The sequence below is a fragment of the Humulus lupulus genome, chromosome X (assembly GCF_963169125.1).
Source record: "Humulus lupulus chromosome X, drHumLupu1.1, whole genome shotgun sequence".
In the NCBI taxonomy this organism is placed as follows: Eukaryota; Viridiplantae; Streptophyta; class Magnoliopsida; order Rosales; family Cannabaceae; genus Humulus; species Humulus lupulus.
Genome location: NC_084802.1, coordinates 237545188 through 237570730, shown reverse-complemented (window position 1 = coordinate 237570730; position 25543 = coordinate 237545188). Strand labels below are relative to the sequence as shown.

Sequence of the window (25543 nt, the reverse complement as noted above, 5' to 3'; positions counted from 1 at the left end):
TTAGTCATCTATACACAGAGATAGACTCATTAGTCATCTACACAGAGATAGACTCATTAGTCATCTATACAGAGTGTGACTCATTAGTCACCTATGCAGGGTGTGACTCATTAGTCACCCACCCAGAGATTGACTTACTAGTCATCTACCTCAGAGTGAGAGACTTACTAGTCATCTACTCAAAGCGCAGGACTCCATAAACATTTATTTGTACATGCTTGCATGCATGATTAAGGCTATTATTGCTAGGCATGCACATTATGATTTGATGACATGTTATTACTGTTCATGAGCATATTGAGTTTTCTTGCTGGGCTTCGGCTCACAGGTGCTATGTGGTGCAGGTAAAGGCAAAAGAAAGCTGGACCATCCTTGAGTTGGAGAGCTTAGGTGATGATGTGTACATATGTGGCTGCTCGACCGCCACAACCGAGGGTTGAAAGATGAACTAGGATTAAACCCTATTTTGTCGCTTAGATCGACTGGTTGTAAATATTTTTCTTGTAATTAACCTTTAAATTATATTTTTGGGATCCCAATGTATACAGTAAACGTTTTAGTGAAACGTTATATCTTAACCAAAAAATTTAACCCTAAACTGCTAATCATACTTAGTTACACGATTATGGCCAAATGACTCAATTAGCGAGTTTAGCACTATTTAAAATGCACACCGTAACAGTCCCTGGAGTTTAAGGCGTTACATAAACATTTTGAGGTGGTCTGACGGATCTCCATCTCCATCAAATTTTGACAAGTGTGGCATTCTGAAGCCTACTGGATATGTGGCCGCTGCAATATTTGGAGCGAAAGGCTCGAACTCGTCCTTTGAGTCGCAATCACCTTTTTCTTTTCCAGATAAAAGCCTCTTCATTTGCTCTTCCAGCAGAGCTAGTCTCTCGAGGGTTTAGTCTCTGGTCCCTAGGTTACCTGGGAGCTATTCAACAGCTCCCATCCTATCGTATGCATTTGATGGGTTATTGTCCCTCCAAGCTCGAGCTTGGTTTTGTGGGGCATTATCGCGTACTATGGACGGACCTCCCTCTTATCAAGTATAACTAACATCTTCATTCCGAGTTGGATTCCTCCTCTGCGAATTTAGACGATCGCGCAAATCGGGTCGTGGATCGTACCGAGGGCTCTGTGCGAAACTCAACTGATTTCTTAGGTCGCCCTCGGACCTACCACTACGACGACTTTCGGTCCAGCAACTCCCATTTGTGAAGCTTACAGCTCGTCGTTGGGGCCGAGGATCTGGATTTTAAACACGTGTCTATGGGATATAAGTATTGGCAGATGGGGGAGGATTTCTCCTACTGTCTCCATAAGCTTGAATGTCCCGTGTTGGACGAGGTGGCGTCGGATGTCTTATAGGTTATGGGGGATGCCTTATTGGTGAGGCAATCCTTGTTCCATCAGGGCGAACTAAATTATCCCGCCTATGTTCTACTCCATTGTCTCTAGCTCTCTGTGCCTGACGATCCGATCGCAACGTAGGAGGGCTTTTTGGAACATTTTGTCTTTATGAGCCTGTCTCAGCCCCTCCTCGTGGATTTCCATGGGCATTTCTAGGGACCTGTGAAGGAGGCACTGAACTTGGGGTTGCGGTTCTAACCGACCAACTGACATGCTGATGACCCCTATGAGGGCCATTGGGTTGAGCATTATGGAGATCTCGCCCTATAGGTATAGAACTTGGGGTGGCAGTTCTGACTGATCGACTTGGTTTGGATCAATTATTCCTGTGGGACTTGTGAGACCCACTTTGCCTCTTTCTGACATTAATGTTGGTTGCAAGATGGGGTAACCGAGCCAAAATCTCCTCAATCTACATGTTTGCCTTAGCGAGATGGCTTCTCAATTGCATGTTTTCCAATTCGATGGCAATTAGGTAGTCTGGATTTGGATTCAGTGGCAATGATGCCAAACTCTAAGTGTTGCCATGACCCGCCGGTTGTTTTCCCGGATGTTGCTGGATCTCAAGGCCGCGCTCGTTCGAAACAGCGGTATGATGGGCCTCCTGCCCACTAGGCTGTTCTATCTCATTATCGTGCATTGAGCGAGTGAGCACCATGATGAGAATTGACTGGGATTTTGATGAAGCACTAATTTGCTCTCAATGAAAGCACCAAATTATTGACGCAGTTTTTCGCCAACAATGTAATAAGAAATATAAGGTAGATTAGTGCTTAATGGTAAACCGTAATGAAGAGTAAATAGAATTCACTCAAGAACATAGAACGTTTACGTGGTTCAGTGGTTAAAATCCACCTAGTCCACGAGTCAATATTATTGATGTTTCTCTCTCTATTTTGGTAGAGTTTTGGTATTACAGAATAATCGTCCCCTTTCCTGTCCAATATTCCCAGTATTTATAAGGGAATTCCATGGATAGGTTTGGATAACCACGTGAGTCAATCACGCATTTACATAATTATTACATTTAATACAAATAATTCCCATTTATATTGGGAAATGATTTGATAATAGAATAAATAGGTTCCCGCTATCTCGGATAATAAATATGACAGCTTCGTCATAAATAAACGTATAAAGAGATCCCGAGTCTCTGGGGATCCGCGAGTATGCAATATACTAGAATTACCGCAAGATGGATATCTCCTCCATGCTTGTGCTTCGATGCCTATTTAAAATTATGAGCTCGCGCTTCACAGCCATTGCATCCTTAGTTCGGGATAAACTCAGGACGCCTGTTTATTCACGTATGACCTTTATGAATCTCGAGTTGTCCATGTGGATAATAAGTAGATATCATTCTCCTTGGCTATTTCTCCGTATATTTATCTGCCAGTGTACCCAAGCTGAGTGCATGGACTCGTGCTAAAATCAGGGTACAATAGAACCTAATAAACACAAACAGGAGTTCATGAATACTCAGGATTTAGACTGATTTACTAATGATCATCTTTATGATATAAATCAAATCTTTTATGATAAACAACACATTAATAAAAGATATTAATTTACATCGGTCCAGTCATGTATAATCACTATTATACACAGTACCTTTACTAAAATGTCTATCCAGATTAGTGATCTGAATCAAAATCACACGCACTACTGAGCAGTGCTTAGTAAACCGTACTAGCAACCCTTAATTAAAGATTTTACACTTTAATATGTTGTTGGCTTATTTTATTTATAATTTATGATCTTAATTCTCATGTACTCTTACAAGATCATACACTAGAATATGAATAAGGAACTTTCTTATATTTATTAATTATTATAAATAATAATTAACTTATTCATTTATAATATATTTGTATTTCATATATTTCACAATATATCATCTTTTAACTTGCTTTTAGGGCATAAACCCGAACACTCTCCCACTTGCACTTAAATCAAGTCTAGTACTCTCTAACTCTTAGAAGTTGTTCATGTATCTGACTATTCATGCTAAGTCTTCAAATAAGGTCTAACAGATAATGTTATTTTGATGTTCTCACGACCATCACACTATCTCTGTATAATATATACATACTTACTTTTGTACATTTTCCTTCTTTGTCACTTTTATTTCCCCTTAGGATCTTTATCACTAGATTAACCAATGATCAATATTACTGATAATATTAGAACATTATATTTATTACTAAATTTGAAATTAATTTCGATTAATCAAGAACCTCTATTAGTCACAACTTGAGTATTCATTAATTCTAATAATTAATGATTACTTGGTTCTCATGACTAATCATGAAAATTAAATAGATAGAAATATATTTTGATTTTCTTATATGATTATACTAACCTTACTTAAATGTAAATCAGTGCATTTTAATTTAAGATTTCGATCTCATATTCAATTAATAAGAATATTTATTTCTTTCTATTGCAACATTACTATAATATATTATTTTCATTAATTAAATAACTAAATCTTAAATTTCTAGTATTTATGACTTCACGCTTTTATTTTATTGTTTATTCCTGTTGGGTTCAAAATATACTAGACAACATTTTTATTCCTCCCACTCGGAATAGTTTCGAATTTATTTTATAAAATTTATATATTTGGACACTTCCAATATAAATAATGTTAAATTAAGAATTAAATCTCAATTCAACTACACTTGTTACTGATGCACACATCTCCAAGTTCTTCATCAAATCGACTATTTGATAACTTCATGTCTTTATTATTTATTCATGTTTGATGTCCTTCTATTTATTCATAATAAATCTATTATCTCACATAATAACTAATAACTTACCACTTGTTTTCCACTTAAATGACTTTCTAGAATCTACCATATTTCAATGGTTTTAATAAAACTAAATTTCTACTTCAATTCATTCTTATTAAACTTTGTCAACGTCATTCCCATGATATTGAATTTCCCAATCATTAGGTTATTAATAAATAATTATCAAATAATTATAACTTCAGACTTTCGTCCGAAATTTGAAAACCTGAGTTTTCCCATTAATGACCCTAGTTGATTTTGAATGTTCATTCATTAAATGACACTAACCTCATCAGCTGGATAGTCAAAATCTCATGATGGATTTAGAATTTCGAACAATTCTATTTATTAAATTTACAGTTTTTGAATTCTTTATAATTTCATAAATAAGAATTCATCTATATCCCAGTGAGTTGCCATCAGACAATGCTCCCACTAAAATATTTGACAAGTTTTTGTTTTTCTCAAAAAATGATGTATTTTCCCTTGTAATTAAATGAATATGATCTTTATGATTAATGTTTGATTTCTCAAAACTAATCAGTTAGATGATCATTTATTTTGAATGTTACCAATATAAAATTTGTCGATACAAATTCTTATTAATTTATTAAAAAAATTTGTATTCTTAATGCAACTCAATTTATCTTCCAATTTTAAATTAAGTCTCATTAATTGAAAATTAATTTTAGAATCATAATCCCAATATATCAACTATATCTTTATAATCTAAATTTCCAGTTAAGATTTATTTTGAGCAAATCTTAACTCTAAGACAAATTATAACTGAAGTAATAATTCAAGCAATATTAGACTTAAAGTCTAATTAATTACTTCATTTATTCTACACTTTTCAAAGAAATGTAGTCCATTTTTACGTTGAGTTGGGATTGAATTTCATTCTCACGTACTTTGAATTCTGAATTTAAATAATTTAAATATTAACTAATTAATATTTCTTTCTTAAATCTAATTCAATGATACTAAGTGTTACTTTACATGAAATACATAAAATTTTAAAGTTTTAATTTCATGTACTTAGTATTTAGAAACGACGTACAAATTTCAAGTCAATATGAATAATTGAATTACTCATAATTATTCACACATAAATATATAACAATCTCTTGACATTTGTATTTTTGTTATTTTGCATGAAAATAAGTTAATTGCTTAAATATATATATATTCTAATTAAGAATTAAATGAGCATTGAAGTCCTTTTAGTTTTAATTTTAAATTTGCACGTATATTTGAACTAAATAAAATTTATTAAAAAAACAATAATAATTGTACCAAAAAAAAATTTATTAATAAAACAAATAAAAACATGCGACTAAAGAAGAATAAAAACTAAAACAATTTTTAAATAAAATAGTAGTCTGCTTCAGCAACTGATTCTTTATCTCCACTAGAGAATCAAAACAAAGTTAGTAGCTCTTGAATATAAAACTTATGGACTTTTGTTTTAGAATAAGTGTAAATCATATTTATCTTGCCCTCCTATTCCTCTTTCTTTGAATGAAATTTTCCTTAGCGAGATGGATGTTTCTTTCATGAACACATTGTTCATGAATGTGACCGTACTTGTTGTGTACAACCCTCTAAATGTCATTTGCATAGACAAAACAGTCATATGCATCTCTAATTTCTTCAGTAAATGAAGAGCGCAGAATTTTTCGTGCCCTGTTGTTGAGTTCATACCATTGCACACATGCTTCTTGAATGAAATCAAAGGCATTTTCCACAGAACTTGTGTTGCAGCTACATCAATTAAATCCTCTTCCAGCAAGAGAATTTCTATGTCCATCTTCCACTTAGTTATGTTTTGTGGTAACTTGGTTAAATGTGTATCCGGCCATATTAAAATAAAACTAGACGGGAAAATAAAACATAAAAGAAAAACAAAGATTTTAAGCCGTAAAATATAAATACAAATAAACAATAATAAATGAAAAATTAAATATCAATTTTGGAAAATTAAACATGGTGCACACGATCAAGTTTAGCAGATTTCGAATTTTCGAGTTCAAAGTTTTTGGATTTGGATTTTGAAAAATATCTACCGAATCCGATCTAAATACAAATAGATTTGATATAGGTTCGGGTGTCATGCTAATTTCAGTCGAATTCGAATTTCACCCGAAATAGGCCTTAGGCCTAGTATAAATTGAAATTTATCGTTTTTTTTTAAAAAAAATCATTTTTACCATTTTTTAAAAGTTAAAATTTTGAGATAAGGTGTTGAACCTATTTTTTCTCAGTTTTATTATTCTATTTGAGATTGTAATTTAGGCTTTGGACCTAAATTGTTTTATTATGTTATATAAGTTCTTAATTAATTTTGGAAAAAAAAACTTGTAACATAATTACACAAATTATAAACTCTTTACACAAATTATAAAAAGTTTAATGTATCCAAGATATCTCTTTTAGCCATTTCACTCCTGTAAAACAAAAAAATTAAAAAAATATTACATAAATTAATTAATTCAAACTCAGTATAAAAAAAAAACAAAAGAGATGAAAATTCATAATCTCACATAAATCAACTTATTGAACAAACACATTAATACTATAAAATTTACATAATCATTCAGACTCATACTCAAATCTCATACCATTAATAACATATATAGAAAACAAAAACCAACTAACCACATATACAAAAGATATATATATATATGTGGACCATCATGTGCGTGTGTGTACATCTGAAAAAAAAAAACTAAAATGTTCATTCAGGAAACAAAAACCAGAAGAGAAAAAACTAGGAACCAATCTGAAAAAAAAACTAAGAAGATAAATGAAAAAAAAAACTTGCATTATTCTACTGAAAAAACTTGTTTCAATCAGTTTTAGTATACCCTATCCTTTTTAAAAAAAAAAGAATATACAATATAAAATATTAATAAGATGAGATCAAGAACAAAATAGAGAAAGATATAATCTTTCAGATAATCAACAACATAAACCACATAGATACAATATCAAAATCAGTTTTAAATTTCATATAGAGGTATTCTAACTACTCTTGCAGATCAAAATAGAGAAACATTATTATGTTAAAAAGAATTAGAGAAACACTATCAAGATCAACCATTTTCTCAAATACATACCTGATGTAAATGGATAAGAACAAGCCTGGGATGCTCTATGTTTTCGCCGAGAATCAAGAGAAGATGGGCAACTTAATGGGTGGCTCTGAGATTGTGAGAAGAAGGGTCTGCGACGAGATCCGAGATTGAGAGAGGGAGGATCGGCGACGGGAGAGGGGGGACGGTCTACGACAGTGCCTGTGAGAGAGGGCTCTGAGATTGAGGGAGGAGACGTCGTGCTCGTGGGTGAAAGCGTGTAGCCGACCGTGAGAAAGAAGGATGGGTAGAGAGAAGAGAAAGCTTAAAGCACTTTCCAATGGAAGACCTAAAACGTCTCATTCTTTATAAGACCTAAAGTGTCTAATTCTTTATAATATAGAAAAAAAATGGTTAAATAATTTTTCAATAGGTGATATAAATTTATATTTTTTTATCTAAATGAATAGTATTTCTCTATATGTAGTAAAATACTATTCACAAGCTATAAATATTTTATTATTTTTTTATAAATTTTTGTATATATATGAGTGTGATATTATTATATTTAATTATTTTATTTTTTAAAATGAATAAAATATTTTTTTTAAATATAATATTTAAATAATGTAAAGAAAAAATAGAGAAGCTGGTATATGATATAATGTAAAAGTTTAAGGTAAATTATAAAAAAAAAAAAATTTGGTGATGTATTTTGTAATACACTTTCTCTATAATATTTAGCTAAAACTCACAAAAACATCTTACATCAGCTCTTTTATACATATATTTATAATAGCTATGCACAAACTCCAATTAATCCATATCTACATTTACATATCATTTATATAATATTTTAATATTATTATTTTTCTTTATAAGATTTCTCACTCTCATTTAGTATATATTTATTATTTCTTTTTTCTTTATCAATTATTTTATTTTATTTTAATTAATAAAATATGTTTAAAGATATAATATTTAAATGATGTAGAGAAATATATAGAGAAGCTGATGTATGGTATAATGTAAAATTTAGAGGTAAAATAAAAAAATGTGTGTTTTTTAGAAGTATTTTAAAGGATGGAGTAGAGCATCTATTATAAGTGCTCTTAGAGTTTGAGGGGGAAGGGAGGTGGTTGGTAACCTATTTAAGTTTAGGATTAGGAAATAGCTTTAACATATATATTTATATTTTTTAATATTGTACCGGGTTTCGGGTTTACACCTGATATCCGAAATTTATATATTTGAAATCTAAATCCATTCCAAAATTTCGGGTTTCGGGTCAGGTTTAATCCGAGAGAATTTTATTTTTTTTTATTTTCGGGTTGTGGGTCGAGCGGGTTTTCGAGTTTTTCGGGCTTTATGTTCACTCCTAGCATGAGCATAATTAAAACACATAAAAACAAGCATTTAATTATTCTACGATAAAACTACTTAAATGTTAAAGTGTCACCTTAGGGATAGTTTATAAGACATTCTTATTTTTATAAAATAAAACTAAAACAACTCTTGTTTTCCTTATAAAATAAAGTACCGTTTATTTGGTCAAGTCACATCCTTCGTACTGAGACTAAGATGTGACTTTGTGAGTGTAACCCATTATTTCATATTCCATGACTTAACTTAGGAATGCCACCTTAGGGTCGGTCAACCTAAAATGCATCATTTCATCCTATCTAATTAAAGGAGTTATCCTTGTAAAAGCATGGTTCAATACCTTCCTTAGGGGGACAAAAACTAAGTCGTCGCGAGGTCTTCCCCATATTAAATGTTGTTGTACTAATAATGGAGACCGTAGATTTCATATTAAATGACAACCTTCTCCCACTCACGATTTAAAATAAATGTGTTTTGGTAATTAAAACTATTTTTATTAAAAATAAGTTTTAGTTCTATTTAGCCTTAGCAATGTAATTATTAACTAAATTATTAAACTAGCATGAATATAATTTAATTAATTTCCATTACATTCTAAATAATTTAATTTAAAAAACTCTTTTGAAAATTAAAGTGGGTTAAATAAAAGACTTACTAGAAATAGAAAGTCATAAGGTGTTATTTACCAAGTTTTTAACTACTTATATAACCTAGCATTTTACATGCAAGTTATTTCACAAAACAATTCATATAAAACATATAGGACATTCCTAAATAATCAAGTTTCTATAAATGAGATGCATGAATATCAAAATAACTGTGTGGGATTTCATGTATAGCAAGATATAATGCATGAGCATGTTATTAACCAACTATCAAATAACATTTATTTAAATAAATACAATAAATAAGCAATTAATAGTAAACCGAGTAGCTATTAGGTATTTCTAAAATTATAACTCTTGGAAAAATATAAATAAATTACAAAATAGGCTATTGATGCAGAAACCGCAGCTTTCTCTCTTCTTCTCTTCAAGGCCCATACTATGTAATTTTAAGAATCACCATGGCTCACCACCATTAATTAGAAAAATAAATTTCCAATTACTTAAATAATTTTAAAACAATTTTAAATTAATTAACCCTATTAATCTTGCCTAATTAGTTGCAATTAAATAATTGGAATTTAATTAATTATTTAAATTTGAGATATTTTAAAATATCTCAACCAACTAACTATATTTTAATTTATGAAATTAAAATAAACACTTAAAATTCAAATTAAACAGTGTTAACAATTTTAACTAACTCACAAGATATTTATGCAAAAAAATTAGTTGTTGTTTAAACAATAAATTTTTAAAATAATTATTTTAAAAACTAACAACTAACATCCTTCGAAAAATTGATAGCTAATTTCTAATTAAACCAATTTTAACAAATTGACTAATTAAAATATTAAAATAATGTTTAATTATATAGTTGTATAAAAAATAATTAAATATTTAAACATATTATTTAAACTCGGATATTTTTAAAAAATATACTAAACAACTAACTAATTTTATTTTTTCAGAAAAATAAAATAATTTAGATATTTTTAATTTCTAATCAACTAATTTAACAAAAAAAAATATCTAAACCATTTTGCAACAATATAGGAAATTAAAAATATGTTGGAACTAAAAAATTAGTTCCACAACTATAGGGGTTCAGCTACTAGGAGCCGATGGTGGTGGTGGTGGTGGTGGTCTGGTGCTTGATCGGCGGCTTGGGAGGGAGAACCACACGGCCGGCTGCAACAAGTGCCACCACTGTCGTGTGGTGGTGGTCTGATCGGATGGGGTGGGACGTCCGCCTGGACCCTTGGGGTTCGATCGTGCATGGCTTTCACACATGCATGCGGCTAAGCTGCATGGGGACGGTGGCTCCGATCAGCCATGAGGAACGGGAGCTGTGAAGCTCCCAACGTGGACGAGGATCTATGAACCCGAGCTCGCTCATCCATGGTGAGTGCAATTTTTCCAACAATAATTTACATTAAAAATTACAAAAAAAAAATCCTATGCCATTAAAATTGGCTTACATGAATTCTAACAATGCATGAAAAAACATAACCCAATAGTACCATATAATTAACTATTCACATTCAACCACACATTCATAAACTCAACCATCCATTCACATACATATTAAATGCAAGAAACGCACACAACATTTAATGCAAGCATATATGGAGATAGCTCTGGTACCAATTGTTGGTCCTTATGGTCTAAATGAGAGAACAACGGAAGCAATTTATTAAAATTCAATTAAAACCATAAGCCCAGAATCTCAACATATATGCATTGCATTAAATTAACCATATAAAAGATAAAATAAAGTTACCTCTTGATGCCTATCAAGATTCCTCATTTCTTTTTGTATAGTTATGATCATCCAATCATTGCAATTCCGACGTGACAGATCTCACACCTTGATTTTCCAAATTAGCCTCTAACACACCAGCACATATGTGGGCATGTAGATTACTATAGGATTGATTTCTAGTGATCACTAAGTGTTCTCAACTCATGAGACTTAGTGATGGTGAAGAGAAACAGGAAGAGAGACATTTATGAGAGTGGCTAGGTTTTCAGAAAACTAGATTGATCATCATATTAGGTCAAACCTATAATGATGTATTTATAAAGTTTTATTTAATCCAATAAAGATAAATAATATTTTTTTTATTTATACTAAATTTAAATAATATAATATCTTTATTACATTTTTATTTAATATCCAATATTTTTAAATAATCAAAATATCTTATTAAATAAATATATTTTGAATATTATATCTAATAAAATATGCAAGACAAATCTACATTGTAATGCCCCACGTCACTATGGTTGCTTTCTAGAATGACGACTAGCCCTACAAACCAACACGATTCTTTCTAGCGTGCTTTGTCATCACTCGCACGCTTCTTGAGAAAACTTCCAAGGAGGTCACCGATCATGAGATTACTCCAGGTCAAGCACGCTTAACTTTGAAGTTCTCAAGTGATGGCCTAGCGAAAAGAACATACATCTTGTTGGCATAGGTAGTATCCATCAATCCATTTAAGCCATCTTCAATTGTGTAGTCCTATACCTACACAATCTTATAATCATCACACTTGACTTCCCCGGGCGATGTGGGATTGCACAGCTTTTACCCGGTCTTTCCCCTTGCGGATCACGGGATTCTGACTGTCACAATCACCCTCCCTTAGGGATCCAACGTCCCCGTCGGCCACACTTCCAGCTGGGTCAAGGCTCTGATACCATTTATAACGCCCCATGTCACTTTGATTGCTTTCTGGAATGACGACGTGCCCTACAAACCAACACAAGTTTTTCCAGCGTGCTCTGTCCTCCCTCGCACGCTTCTTGGAAAACTTCCCAGGAGGTCACCCATCATGAGATTACTCCACGTCAAGCACGCTTAACTTTGGAGTTCTCAAGTGATGGGCTACCGAAAAGAAGATGCATCTTGTTGGCTTAGGTAGTACCCATCAATCCATTTAAGCCATCTTTAACTGTGTAGTCCCATACCTACACAGTCTTAGAATCATCACACTTGACCTTCCCCAAGCGGTGTGGGATTACACAGCTTTTACCCGGTTTTTCCCCCTACGGATCACAGGATTTTGACTATCACACACATGACACTCCTATAATGCTACACGCCTATGACTGTATAGTCATAGGCGTGTGGCATTATTTTAATGCTCAAAATATATTTTTCTCAATTTGTCTTCAAATAAAATAATATATTTATATTTGAATAAATATCAGTTAATAAAAAAATTAACCTTATTTTATTTTCTATTGGATTAAAATAATATCTTTAAATAAGATATTTATTTTATCTCTCATTTTATAATATTATTTAAATAATTAAATAATACTCTTTTAACTAATACATAGTTTTAATAAATAAAGCTAAATAGTTAAAATTAATTAATTCACAATTAATTAAATAATAATAACTATCTCATAATTATCATTTTGCCCTCGAGAATAAAATCTCTCACAAAATAGTTCTTTCTCTCACTAATCTTTCCTTAGTCAATCTTACCCTTGACAGTGTAGTACAGAGGTGACTTGGGGACTATGGACCTATAATTCTAAGCTCCAATAAATCAGATTATTGATTGAATTCATCAATGTAATAACCTTATTTATTAATTTAATTATTACTACACTATAAATATGGAATTGTACTCTTAGAAAATATAGAATTATATTTACTGAGTTCTAACTAGTAGTCCATTGATATAATTATTACAAGTAGTTATGTCCTTCAATTTATTAGTTCATAATTAGAGCTTGTCAAAATTATTGTTTTACCCTTCTAATTATCTCTTGATTCCTTAAGTACCATTAATTCATAATGAATAGTTAGTCTATAATCCAATTATAGATTTGAGCTCAATAACTAAATTCACTCCCAGAATTAACCCTTAAGGGAACTAATATTCGATCATTTACGGAAAGCTTGGATTCCACTGTTGTATAACATGTTCCAGTCATTCATGTTATTAAGTTCCCAAAATAAAAGTTATTCGGTATCATTATATATAAGATACCTGAGCGAGTGAATCAAAGAACCTAATAAACACAAACAAGAGTTCATGAATACTCAGGATTTAGACTGATCTACTAATGATCATCTTTGTGATATAAATTAAATCTTTTATGATAAACGCCACGTTAATAAAATATATTAATTTACATTGGTCCAGTCATGTATAATCACTATTATACACAGTACCTTTACTAAAATGTCTATCCACATTAGTGATCCGAATCAAAATCACATGCACTACTAAGTAGTACTTAGTAAACTGTACTAGCAACCCTTAATTAAATATTTCATACTTTAATAAGTTGCTGACTTATTTTATTCATATTTTATGATCTTAATTCTCATGTACTCTTACAAGATCATACACTGGAATATGAATAAGGAATTTTCTGATATTTATCAATTATTATAAATAATAATTAACGTATTTGTAACGCCCTACTTCCTTAGAGTCGTTACTAAGTGAGTTTAAAACGTGCAATTAACTCGCTAATCGAGGTTTTAGGTTAAAATTGTAGCTAAACTGTAATAAAAGTCATACAATTTGAAAATATAATCATCCATTGAAAATTATAAAGCGATATACATTTGGTATCCCAAAATGCTGTTTAGAAACATTTACAACTTAAAATTATAATTAAAGTCGGCTAAACGATAAAATTAGGTTTAATACAAACATCTCCCAAAAAATATCCCTGGTCGTGGTAGCCAGGCAGGCCAAACATGTACGCATCGCTTCACGCTCTCCGTACTCATGGTTGGTCGACTTTCCCCTTGCCCTTACCTGCACCATAGAGCACCCGTGAGCCGAAGCCCAGCAAGAAAACTCCACACATGAAAATAACATATGCATAACCATCAATTAACATATAACAAAATCACCAATAGGCTAAACACATATGGCCATGCCGTCTCAGGCACTTTACCAGGTCCTGGGTTCGCGGTCTACACCGTGAGGATATCCCAGGTATTCTATAGGGTCTCACCCTGGCAAGTCGCACTCTGCGTGCTTAACGCTGCTCTCAGCCCCATACCGTGCTCGGCCTTGCCGTTCTCAACCTTCGCCGTTCACGACCCTCGCCATTCCTAGCTCTTGTCGTTCATTCGCATATATGCACACATAACATATTTAAACAAATACTTAAACACGTATAAACATAATCAATGGGGGGCTATGCCCTGCAACACAATCATATAGGGTTGTGCCCTACAACACAAACTATAGGGTATCGCCATGCTCTACAGGTACAACAGTTTTCTTACATGTGTCCCGAGCTTTCTGAGCACCGATATCCCGAACACAGTTCCCTAATCCGAGCCTCGCTGAAAACCTGGTCACAACGCATCAACAACATCCATCCATCAAGTCCTAATCCATTAAATAACTTTGGGTCATAATTCTAGTCTCCGGGACCTTGAATTCTATCAATCGGGCTGATAAAATCCATCCCGAGCCTTCACTTTTGGATTCCCGAGCCTAAAACCTCCTTGGAGTCCAAAAACACACTAAGCGTCACGACCCCATGATCCTATGCCACGACCCGCCTCAACCAGAAGCCAACCCCCAAAAACACCCTATGCGCGCCACGGCCCGCCCTTCTTCCTGGCCTCCCTAATGTTCTAGAGGGTCGCAGCTCAGCAAGAACAATGCCGTGGCCCGACCCTTACTTTGACATCTAGCTTTGTACTTGTTATCAGCAAGAATAACCTCCCAAATTGAACTTGCATTATAACATCTTCAACTACCCTTAGGGGATAACCAATGATCAAACTTAGTTTTACCAGTGGCGTATGGAATTGTAAACATTTCAGGATCCTCACACTTGGGCGACAACTTCCTTTGAAGAAAAACAGAGATATTCTCCCCCACACTTATCTTTTTATCACCCTTAAGTTTCCTTTTATTTGTGCACAAATCCTTAAGAAGCTTAACATACTGTGGTACTTGCTTAATGGTCTTCAGGAGTGGTATATTGATTTTAAGGATCTCCTTATTTTCCCCCTCGTTCTTAGATTTTTTTCAATATGCTCGGAAAAGGAGGAATAGAGATATACGATCTGATAGTCGGTTTGTGTAGCATGTTCTGATATGATGGTCCAACTGAAGTGAAATTTTAGATCTCCAGTGGAGAGGATGCTTCTATGGTTGAATTGTTGACTTCTTGAGTTGGAATTGGATCAAATGTTGTGTTTGGGTGAGATGGCACGTCAAGTTGTGTAACACTTTGGAGAGTTGGGGTACCATCATTCACTATTGGATTACTCTTCAATTCTGTGGGTAATTCTCCAAAATTCTGAACCTCAAGATTGCTCAAAGATGCAGCAAGTTTTCCCATTGTGTTCTCTAAATTCTGAAGAGATACCTAATTACTCTGAAGAATTACATGTGTGTTTTGCTGAAATTGTACAAGACCCTGTTGATATTGCATATTAGTGGTGACTAAACTTTTCATCTTATCAGCAAGAGATAACACTTGTTCTTTTGAAGGTGTGAGTGGAAGTTTTTGAGGATGAGGCATGTAAGCCTGCTGTGACATCTGTTGAATTTGGAGATTGTTGACATTTAAGGCTCTCATGAGATCTCCAATTAATGAATTTGAATATTGTGGCACAGGCTCATTATATTGTGATGGAGAGTAGTAATTCGGCTCAACATATTGATTTCCACTTGTTTAACCCAAATTTGGACATGGTGACGTGGCATTTGAAGAGGATCTTGTCTGTAAATGACATCAAATTCTAAGAGTTGGTTGACATAAGATAGCTGCTCGAGTAGACATCATTAGTGCGAAGAGATGTAGTCTGCTTTGTCCTAGGTTGAAAACTGATCAAAGTGTTATGCTTGAAGAAAAGATAGCTGGTAACATCTCATGAAGTTGCTCAAAGATGGACCTATTCAAAGGGCAACTTGTTTAAATCCGAAGATCTAGATTTCGCGGGATATTACAAAATATTCTAAGATATTTATGTAATTGATATTTGAATATATTTTTCCAGTATTATTTGAATTTGTAATCAGTTGTAACAATCTCACACTACACGTGTAGGGCCTAGATTATTTTGTAAGGGTCTATAGCCCACTAAGAGACTCCACAAATAGGGATCTCTCACAGTCATTATCTCCAAGTTAAAATCATAAGTTCTAGAGTGCACTTTAGATACAAAATCTTTCTTGAATTATATTCTTTCTCGAGCTTATGAAACTCAGTTGAATCTAGTTTTTCTTGATTTTGAGTCTGAGAATTCTTTGATTAATAAAAGTGCAAGTGGACGTAGGTCATTACCAACTCTTAGTGCCGAACTATTATAAATTCTTTGTGTCATTTATTTGATTTCAATTCATTAAATTATTTTTTGTTGTTTATATTAACTCAGTGTTGCTAACCAAAACGCTGGTCAACACCAGCATAGAAAGTACTAGAATATTCCTCCCATTGTGAATTGTAATAGTTAAAATAGGGGTCATATCTATTCATTTGTGGATCATAGAAGTGTTGATAGTACATTGCCATGTCTCAAATCAAGTTCTATGCAAGCCCTGAAAACATCAACCACAACTAATAGACCAAGTTAGTAAAACAAAAAAAAAATTAATAACAAATTAAATAAAATAATCTCCAACAACGACGCCAAAAATTTGATGTGTGTCGTATGCCGTATCAAATTTAGTAAAGATATTATTTTCAGTATTACCAATTATTTAGAATAATGGTAAATACAGGTCGAACCCACGAGGACTATTGATCAACTCATTATTCAAAATAGAGACAAGAATTAAAAAGGGGTTTTGTTTTTAAAATTCAATAACATAAAATAAAGTAACAAGCAAAGAACAATTGATAACTACGATTTTAAAGAACAGTTAAGAACTATTCTCCACATTCAACAATCAATCAATCATCCAGAGACATCCTCGTTTGAGGCATGGCCTCACTTGGAGACATCCATGACTTGGAAATTGGCTCGGGGCGTGTTCTCACCCAGAGACATCCTTGCCTCGGGGGCAGACCTCGGGGCATGGCCTCACTTGGAGACATCCACAACTTGGCCAGTCTGGCTTTCCTGGAAGAGCTCACACTCCGAGAACTTCATGCCTTGTCGCTAATTATTCCTGGTTGCCACATGTCGTGTGGCGAAAACACGAACAACATTTGCCCCCCAAGTCTTCACTCATCCTCGGACAGTGGAGACTTAGACTAAGGAGTAATTTGAAAAGGTATTTGGGGGGAGACGTTTGGGCTTCCCCTGACGTCACTCTAGAAAGTCACGTCACGTGTTGACTCCCTATTGCTAGGCCCATCAATCCGTGTAATTAATGAGGAGTCCACTCCACTCCCCCAAACGTCTAATATGCGCCCTATGTGTTCTTTCGCTCCATACCTGAGGTATTCTTTTCCAATGTTAATGATCGCGATCCATGCCTTTTGGATCCTGACCGTTGGATTGTTCTCGAGTGCCTACGTCGTAGGTAATCCGACGGTCGGGGTGGGGTTGCTTCCACCCCAAGTTCTATGAGTATAAAAACTCAAGAACCGCCTCTCAGTAAGCACTTTTACCCTTTGAAATTCAAAATCTCCAAAACTCTCTCTTCTCCCAAGCTTCCCAGTTTTTCAACCGTTTATGAGATTCCTCTGCAATTCTGGACGGTTGGCAAGAATTGTCATACTTCTAGGCAAACAGCAAGTGATTCTTTAGCATTTGAACTCGTTTCAGCACCTACCGGCACTACATCTCAAGTATTTACTGGTTTTGTGTTTGCATCGGGTTTAATTTTGAGAGTTTAGATGCATGTTTAGGAACGAGCTTTTGTGGTATTTGAGTGGTTGTTTTGACCTTCTATAGGTCTTTTTAGGCACATTTTGGCATTAGAAAAAAATTCCTAGATTCCGGCAGCGGCATAATTTCCCGTGTTCTCCGGTGCCGATTTTTGGACACTCAATCTAAATCTTAAAATTTATATATAGAACATACAATTTAGAGATATATGGATGATGTTGATAGGAGAGGCAATTAAGTCCAATAATTACAAAATGACATATTTTGGGAATAGATAATTTTTGAGGCATATATACTAATTAGTAGGCATTATTATGCATAATATGTCCCTATGACAATCATCTTTGAAAGACTCATAGTAATGATCTTTAAATTATTAAGTTTCAGTTTTCCCAACTTAATTATGATACACGTCTAAAAACTTGAAAGAATAAAAGATGCATAGAGTCATTAATAAATTGAAATTTTCATAGAAATAATTAGCCGGGAAGTTGTTTGTTAATTCCTTATATTGTAGTATAATTCAAGAGTAAGTCTGTGTTATCACTGCTATGAACTCTCTTTAGTTGGAACAACTTTAAGAGTGAAAGAGCCTTTAAATTGAAACTACTCGTAATGAATGAGAACATAATCATAAAGCACATGTAACTGGATAAACAAACGACTCAAAAAAGGGGCATTACTGAATTCAACCCAACAACCATATATCAAAAATTCATCACACAATTTCATCAGATAACTAGAACAACAACTACGATTTTTGGGTTAAAAACATCTATGATAACTTAGGATCTAGGCTTCTCCTTCTTCTCCTTGAAAAGAGCCAAGAGAGACACTCCAGAGACTTTCACAACCTTGAACCTAACTCCGGGAATATCTCCCACAGCATGACCCTTTCTTCCGAATCCGGCAATCAAAACCTCATCCTAAAATCACAAAACAAGATCTCCTTATTAAGTCTTTTCTATAAATAGGCACAAACAGACATGAATCCAAAACAGTCCTATACACAATGCTAAGAGTTTCATTTCAAGTGTACTTACATTCTCTTCGATGTAGTTTAAGCAACCATCGTTGGGGACGAAGGCAGCAATCTTCTTGCCATTTTTAATAAGTTGAACTCTAGCGCACTTTCTAATAGCAGAGTTAGGCTGCTTAGCTTCGATACCGCTGTGCAACACAATGGATAAAACTAGTCAGTTTTTACATGGAATGAGCTTGATAATATCAAGAGCTAAAACAAAGGGGTGCAAATAAACATCAAAATCAATGAATCTCACATCTTCTCAAGGACAATGCCCTTTGCGTGGGAGGAACCGGCAAATGGCTTCTTCCATTCGTTACCAAGGTGAGACTTCTTGTACGATTTGTCAGCCCACCTTTGCTTGATACGGTGGCTCTTCAGCTTGCGGCCAGCTACCGTACCACGTGTCTTACTGCAAATAATATTGCAGGGCTAGGGTTATCACAATGAAAACCTAGAAAACCAACCACACTATTATATTGGCAGTACCTATAGTAAACATTCATCAACTACTCCAGATGTATAAATAACAACACCATAACATACTCAATTGCAGGACTAGGGTTTATCACAGTGAAACCTAGAAAATTAACCACTCTAGTAGTACATAACCCAACGAATACATACTCCATAAAAGCTTCGAAAGTAAGGTTTTTTTTTTCAGCTTACCATAACATCAAAATCTAATGAATTGACCAGAATATTACATGAGACAGTATCTATAATAAATATTTTTCAATTGCAGGTCTAAAAGGAGTATAAACAAACATTCTAGGCTATGAGTAGAAAATAAATCACACTAATACATAGATAGTATCTATAGCAAGCATTCCTCAAGTATTTCAGCTGTTGTTGTATGAATAACAAAACTAATAAACTCATTTTTAAAAAAAGGGCTACAAAGTAACATTTTTTTCTTGAACTTATTAGAACAGCATAATCTAAATATCTAATAAATGAAAAATGCACGCATACTATAACTATTCAAAGGAAAAAAAATAAATAAAAACAAAGAATAAACTACAACCACAATAATGCAAAGGAAATTTCACATAGATCGATTTGAGCATCTTTATAGGAAGATGTGAAAAAATGCAAAGGAAGAAAGGAAAAACGTATACCCCATGGCGGCAGAGAAAGAGAAGAGCTCTGGTTCTGGCTTAGGTGCGGTGAAGGAGTGAGGGAGGCCTAAATCTGTTCTCTGTGTGACCGTTCAAAGGGAGAGTGCATTAGGGTTTTCCTTTTATATTTGGGTTGGGCTTCTTTATTTTTATATATTTCTTTCATTCTGGCCTTATTGAGAGACGGAAAGCCCAATTTCAAGATTTTTTTTTTTTTTTAAATCCAAATTTTAAGAGTTGTACAGCATGATATATATCACTTTTAGTGGAAATTACATTATATGGACTTTTTATTGAAGTTTTAAAAAATATGGCTTTTTTTTCAGCATAATTTTTTTATGGCTTTTTATACTTTTTTATCAATTTTATGGCTTTTTTTTTTCCACATTTTTGTCAAAATTTCTGATTATGTCATATCTTTATTACCATTGAACTTTTTTTTTTTCAAGTAGAATGATAGTTTTGTAATGTCATTTTATTTAATTTTTTTTAACTTTTCTATACTACATTTTTTATGGAAAAAAACTTACATTTTCAGTTATTATAAAGGGTAGTTTTCATATTTTTATATTATTTTATTTTAACTTTTTTATATTACTTTTTATATTATTTTAGGTGCCATCAAACCAACTAAATAAGCATGAAGCAAGAATTGTCGTTGGTATTTTAAAATCATTTTAAAAAATATCTTGAAAGCTTCCTCCTGCCATCTAAAATCAACCAGTTCTCATAATAATTTTCCTTTCCTGTCCATGAGATTTTTATTAGTTCTGACAAAATATTGGTCATTTTTCTCAAGAGCCTCATCAATGGTGAAAAACTACAAAATTTAGAGAAAAAGTTTACTGAATGTTACTGAACATATTAAGAAAAAGAAATGCACTAAAGGACATTGGTACAATTAAAGCACCAGAACAAATAAATACACATATATAGACATAGCAAGAGGGCATATAAATTTTGTCTTAGTATTATAAACGATGGGGACCACCCTTTTAGGTGTTTTGGTAGGTTGATAATCAGGTTCTATTATATATCTTAGCCAACTCTTATTCTTGGGTCCTACTCTAAGATTGTATTAGCCAAACACTTGGGGTAAGCAAACAATCCCTTTGACTTTCACATTCTGTAATTTCTATCGAATTTCTTTAATTCCACTCCACACAAATGATTTGATATACTACTCATTCTTAACAATCACAATATATTTACTTATCTTTTTTGCACTCTTAATTTACTTGGAATGAAACTTCCCCATTACTAGAATTCTTTGACTCCTAAGTCAAAATTTGAATTAGAATTCTCTTTATATAACTAATTTTATACTAATTTGTTATTTGGTTGTTTTGCAAAAATCTTTTTTTTTTTTTTTGTGATATGAATTGTGTTTATTATTTTTTATTTATTTATTATAAACATTTTTTTTCTTATTTTTATATTGTATGTTTCTTTTTTCAAATTCTGGGTAAGGTAACCAGTTACTTGATTTATCTTTGACAATTATGTAAAAAAAAATCCTAGAGCTAGGTTAAATAACATGTACCAGGAAGAGTAACTAGTTACCCTGAGAGAAGTAACCTTCTGCCATAAGAGGGGTAACCAGTTACCATAAGAGGAGTGACGGGTTACTCTTATTAAATATGAAAAGAAACATCAAATCTGAATGAAAAAGAGGAAGAACACTTCATTGAAAAAAGGAATAAATAACTATGATTTTAGTAACATAGGTAACTAGTTACCATAAAGAACCCATAAATATATACACACATCATAACGTGAAGGTAACCAGTTACCCACAGAAAATATACACACAAAAAACGTGAATGTAACCAGTTACCCCAGAAATATACATACAAATAACGGGAAGGTAACCAGTTTCCACAAATTTGAAGATAGAAAAAAAAATTAGATCCACCCCTTCTTCTCTCTCTTCTTCTTCATATAATTTTTTTTTTCTAGATTTGAATGTTCCCATCAGGGTAACTAGTTATCCATTCACGTTTGCATATTTTTATTAGTTTTATTTCCAAATTTTGGTGTTCCTATAAGGATTACAGTAAAAAGAAAATGCTGAAAAAATTGATTTGAATTTTTATATATAGTGGAAAAAACCATAAAAAAAAATTACAATAATAAAAGATAATACATAAAAAATAGTAAAATAATTATGTAATGTTAAAATATGTGTGAAAAAAGGGGAAAAAAGAAAATGGAATGAGAAAAAAATAAGTACAAAAAAATAAGAAAAAAGAAAGAAAAAAAACTTAGGAAAGAAAACTAAAAAAAATATGAAAAAACAAAACAAAAGAAATGATGAAGGAAAAAATAGATGAATGAATAAAAATGAAAAGAAGAAGAAAAATAATGGGAAAATGGAAAGAAAAAATTGGTAGAAAAAATTGAAAAAAAATGGAAGAAGAAAAAAAGAAAGAAAGAAAAAGCTCATATGTTTGAAAAATGAAAAAAAAAATAGAAGAAGAAAAAAAGAAAGAAAAAAAAAGCTCATATGTGTGAAAAAAGAAAAAAAAAATGGGAGGAGAAAATAATAAATACAAAAATGAAGAAAAAAAAGGAAAAAAAAAACTGAAAAAATATGAAAAAAAAAACATTACAAATGAAATAAAAAATTTGATAAATTAATAAAGAAGAAGAAGAAGAGGAGGTGGAATGGAAAAATGGAAAGAAAAAAAAAAGATAAAGAAAAAAATTGGTAGAAAAATAAATAAATAAGTTAGGAAAAAAGAAAAAAAATAACTGAAAAAATAATTAAAAAATTGAAAAAAATAAAAAAATAAAATCACTTTCAAAATCAAAGAAAATATAACTATGATAAAAAAAAATGACATTTCCATATTTTAGTTAGCTACTAATTGTGTTTCCCATATTTTAATTTTGTTTTTAATAAATTTTCCCATACAAATTAAGAAAAGTATAATTCCCATATTTTTGCACATTGATGGTATAAAAGCCATATTTTTGAAAAATCCCCTCACTTTTATATGTAAAAAGTCTTTAGATAACGAAATTTTTTTATTTTAATGATTTTTTTTAATTAATTTTAACATAATATTTTTATATTGAATAGTAAAATATAAATATAATTTAAACTTATATAAAATTAAATAAATTAAAGTAAAATAATAATTATTTAAAAATAATAAAACTATACATTTTATAACTTAAATAAAATTTAATTAAACTTAAAATTCATGTATTAAAATAATATAATCTACTATCAACTAACAACAAATATAAATTTAAAATCCACATATAATATCAATATTATTATAGACATATATCTTCTATATGAAAAGTGTATAGACAACAGAAATTCTTGGTTTTAACAGTTTTTTATTAATTTTTTATTTTAATAATTTTTTTCTGTTAATTTTAACAGAATATTCTTATATTTAACATTAAAATATAAATATAACTTAAACTTATATAAAATTAAATAAATTAAAATAAGATATTTTTTTAAATATTTTAGAATAATAATTATTTAAAAATAGTAAAACTATACATTTTATAACTTAAATAATATTTAATTAAACTTAAAATTCACGTATTAAAATAATATCATATTAAATATATAATATAATCTACTATCAACTAACAAAAAATATAAATTTAAAATCCACATGTAATATCAATATTATATTAAACATATATCTTCTATATAAAAAGTGTATAGACAACAAAAATTCTTGGTTTTAACAGTTTTTTATTTATTTTTTTTGTTAACTTTAACGAAATATTCTTATATTTAACAGAATATTCTTATATTTAACGGTAAATTGTAAACATGACTTAAACTTAAATAAAATTAAATAAATAAATAATTAAACAAATTAAAATAATATATTTTTGAGATATTTTACAAATAATAAAACCATATATTTTATAACTTAAATAAAATTTAATTAATAAACTTAAACTTAATATTATATTAAACATATAATATATATATATAATCTTTTGTTGTCACTGTCAAATTCAACTAGAACAAACAAAAATTAAAAAAAATTAATTAAATATGATATTTTAAAGATATTTTATGATAATTTAAATAATTAAATCATATTTATTTTAAAAATAATAAGGTATACATATTATTTTTTTATCTTCTAAATTTGTATGATAGTTTGTTTTTTATCAAGTGATTGGAGCTTTTTTTCTTCATCAAATTCACCAAAGGACATTGTGAGATACATTAAAAACTAAAAATAATTTATCTATGTATAATATTGTATACACTATGACTTTTTCTATTCTTATTTTATTTCTATTATTAATTTCTCTTTAAATATTATTGTATTTTATATATATGTCATGTAGCTATGTAAATATATATATATCTATACGTTGTGTTTAGATGTCATGTATGTAGAGATTATTGATATAAATATTTATATATACTATAGAATTATAGTTCATGCTATTATATATATATATATATTTAAATAACAGCGAACCAGTTTTTATTAAAATAATAGACAATGTTTACAACTTTAAGACTAAACAAACATGCATTGCACGTTGCTTCTACCTAATATTTATATAAATGAGAGCACCAATGAGATGATGCGGCACTCTAAAATTGTTCCAAAGCACTTTTTCTATTTTTAAAAATTTTCAGATTTTTAAATTCTTCTTTTTCAAATTTATGATTAAAAAAAAGAAATTATAACTAAAAATGGTTACGAACTAAAATATTCAAATTTTAGATATTTATATTCAAATTTAACTAATATTATTTATAGTCATTCTCTTTCTCTTCTCCCCACCCATTCGTAAAGCTCCATAATGAATTTATTATGCCACAAATGCTTGAATAATTCTATTTATTTACGATGTAGAGGATCATATAAAAAGTTTTCAACATTATATTTTCTTCTGTCTAAACAACAAATTCTACTCAACCTCCTTAAGTCTTGAGGAATCTTCTCAGGTTAAATCTCCGTGAAGGTTTTGTTTTGATTTTAGTAATGCAACACTTTGAGATATGATCATATAACACCAACTCAAAGTTCTTGTATGTTACTTCTCCTTCTTTTTTGATTTATTTCTCCTGGTTGTATTTTTTTTCTCCTTGAAAAGATTCTGTATAAAAGTTTACTAACTATGAATATATATATATATATCTTCTATATAAAAAGTGTGTAGATAACGACAATTCTTGGTTTTAACAGAGTTTTTTAAATTTCTGTCAATTTTAACGGAATTAAGTAAACTGACGTTAACTTTAACGGATTTATTTTAATTTAATAAAAAACATAATAAACGTGTACGTAACATGCTTGATCAATGTGCTAAATTTCTTTTAACAATATT

General features: G+C 31.2%; 1 protein-coding gene and 1 long non-coding RNA gene across 2 annotated transcripts; both read right to left on the bottom strand.

Moving 5' to 3' along the window:
* Positions 1-6458: 6458 nt before the first annotated feature.
* Positions 6459-7662, bottom strand: LOC133803483 (uncharacterized). The gene is made up of 2 exons (XR_009877973.1): positions 7334-7662; positions 6459-6661 (listed from the first exon to the last, which is right to left on the bottom strand). It is a non-coding gene; the product is annotated as an uncharacterized LOC133803483 (long non-coding RNA).
* Positions 7663-18677: 11015 nt separating this feature from the next.
* LOC133803391 (small ribosomal subunit protein uS12) lies at positions 18678-20365 on the bottom strand. Its single transcript, XM_062241420.1, has 4 exons — positions 20210-20365; positions 19345-19500; positions 19108-19234; positions 18678-18990 (listed from the first exon to the last, which is right to left on the bottom strand). The coding sequence occupies exons 1-4, from the start codon at positions 20212-20214 to the stop codon at positions 18850-18852; spliced, it is 429 nt and encodes a 142-aa protein (XP_062097404.1). The 5' UTR covers positions 20215-20365; the 3' UTR covers positions 18678-18849.
* Between the last annotated feature and the right edge of the window lie 5178 nt (positions 20366-25543).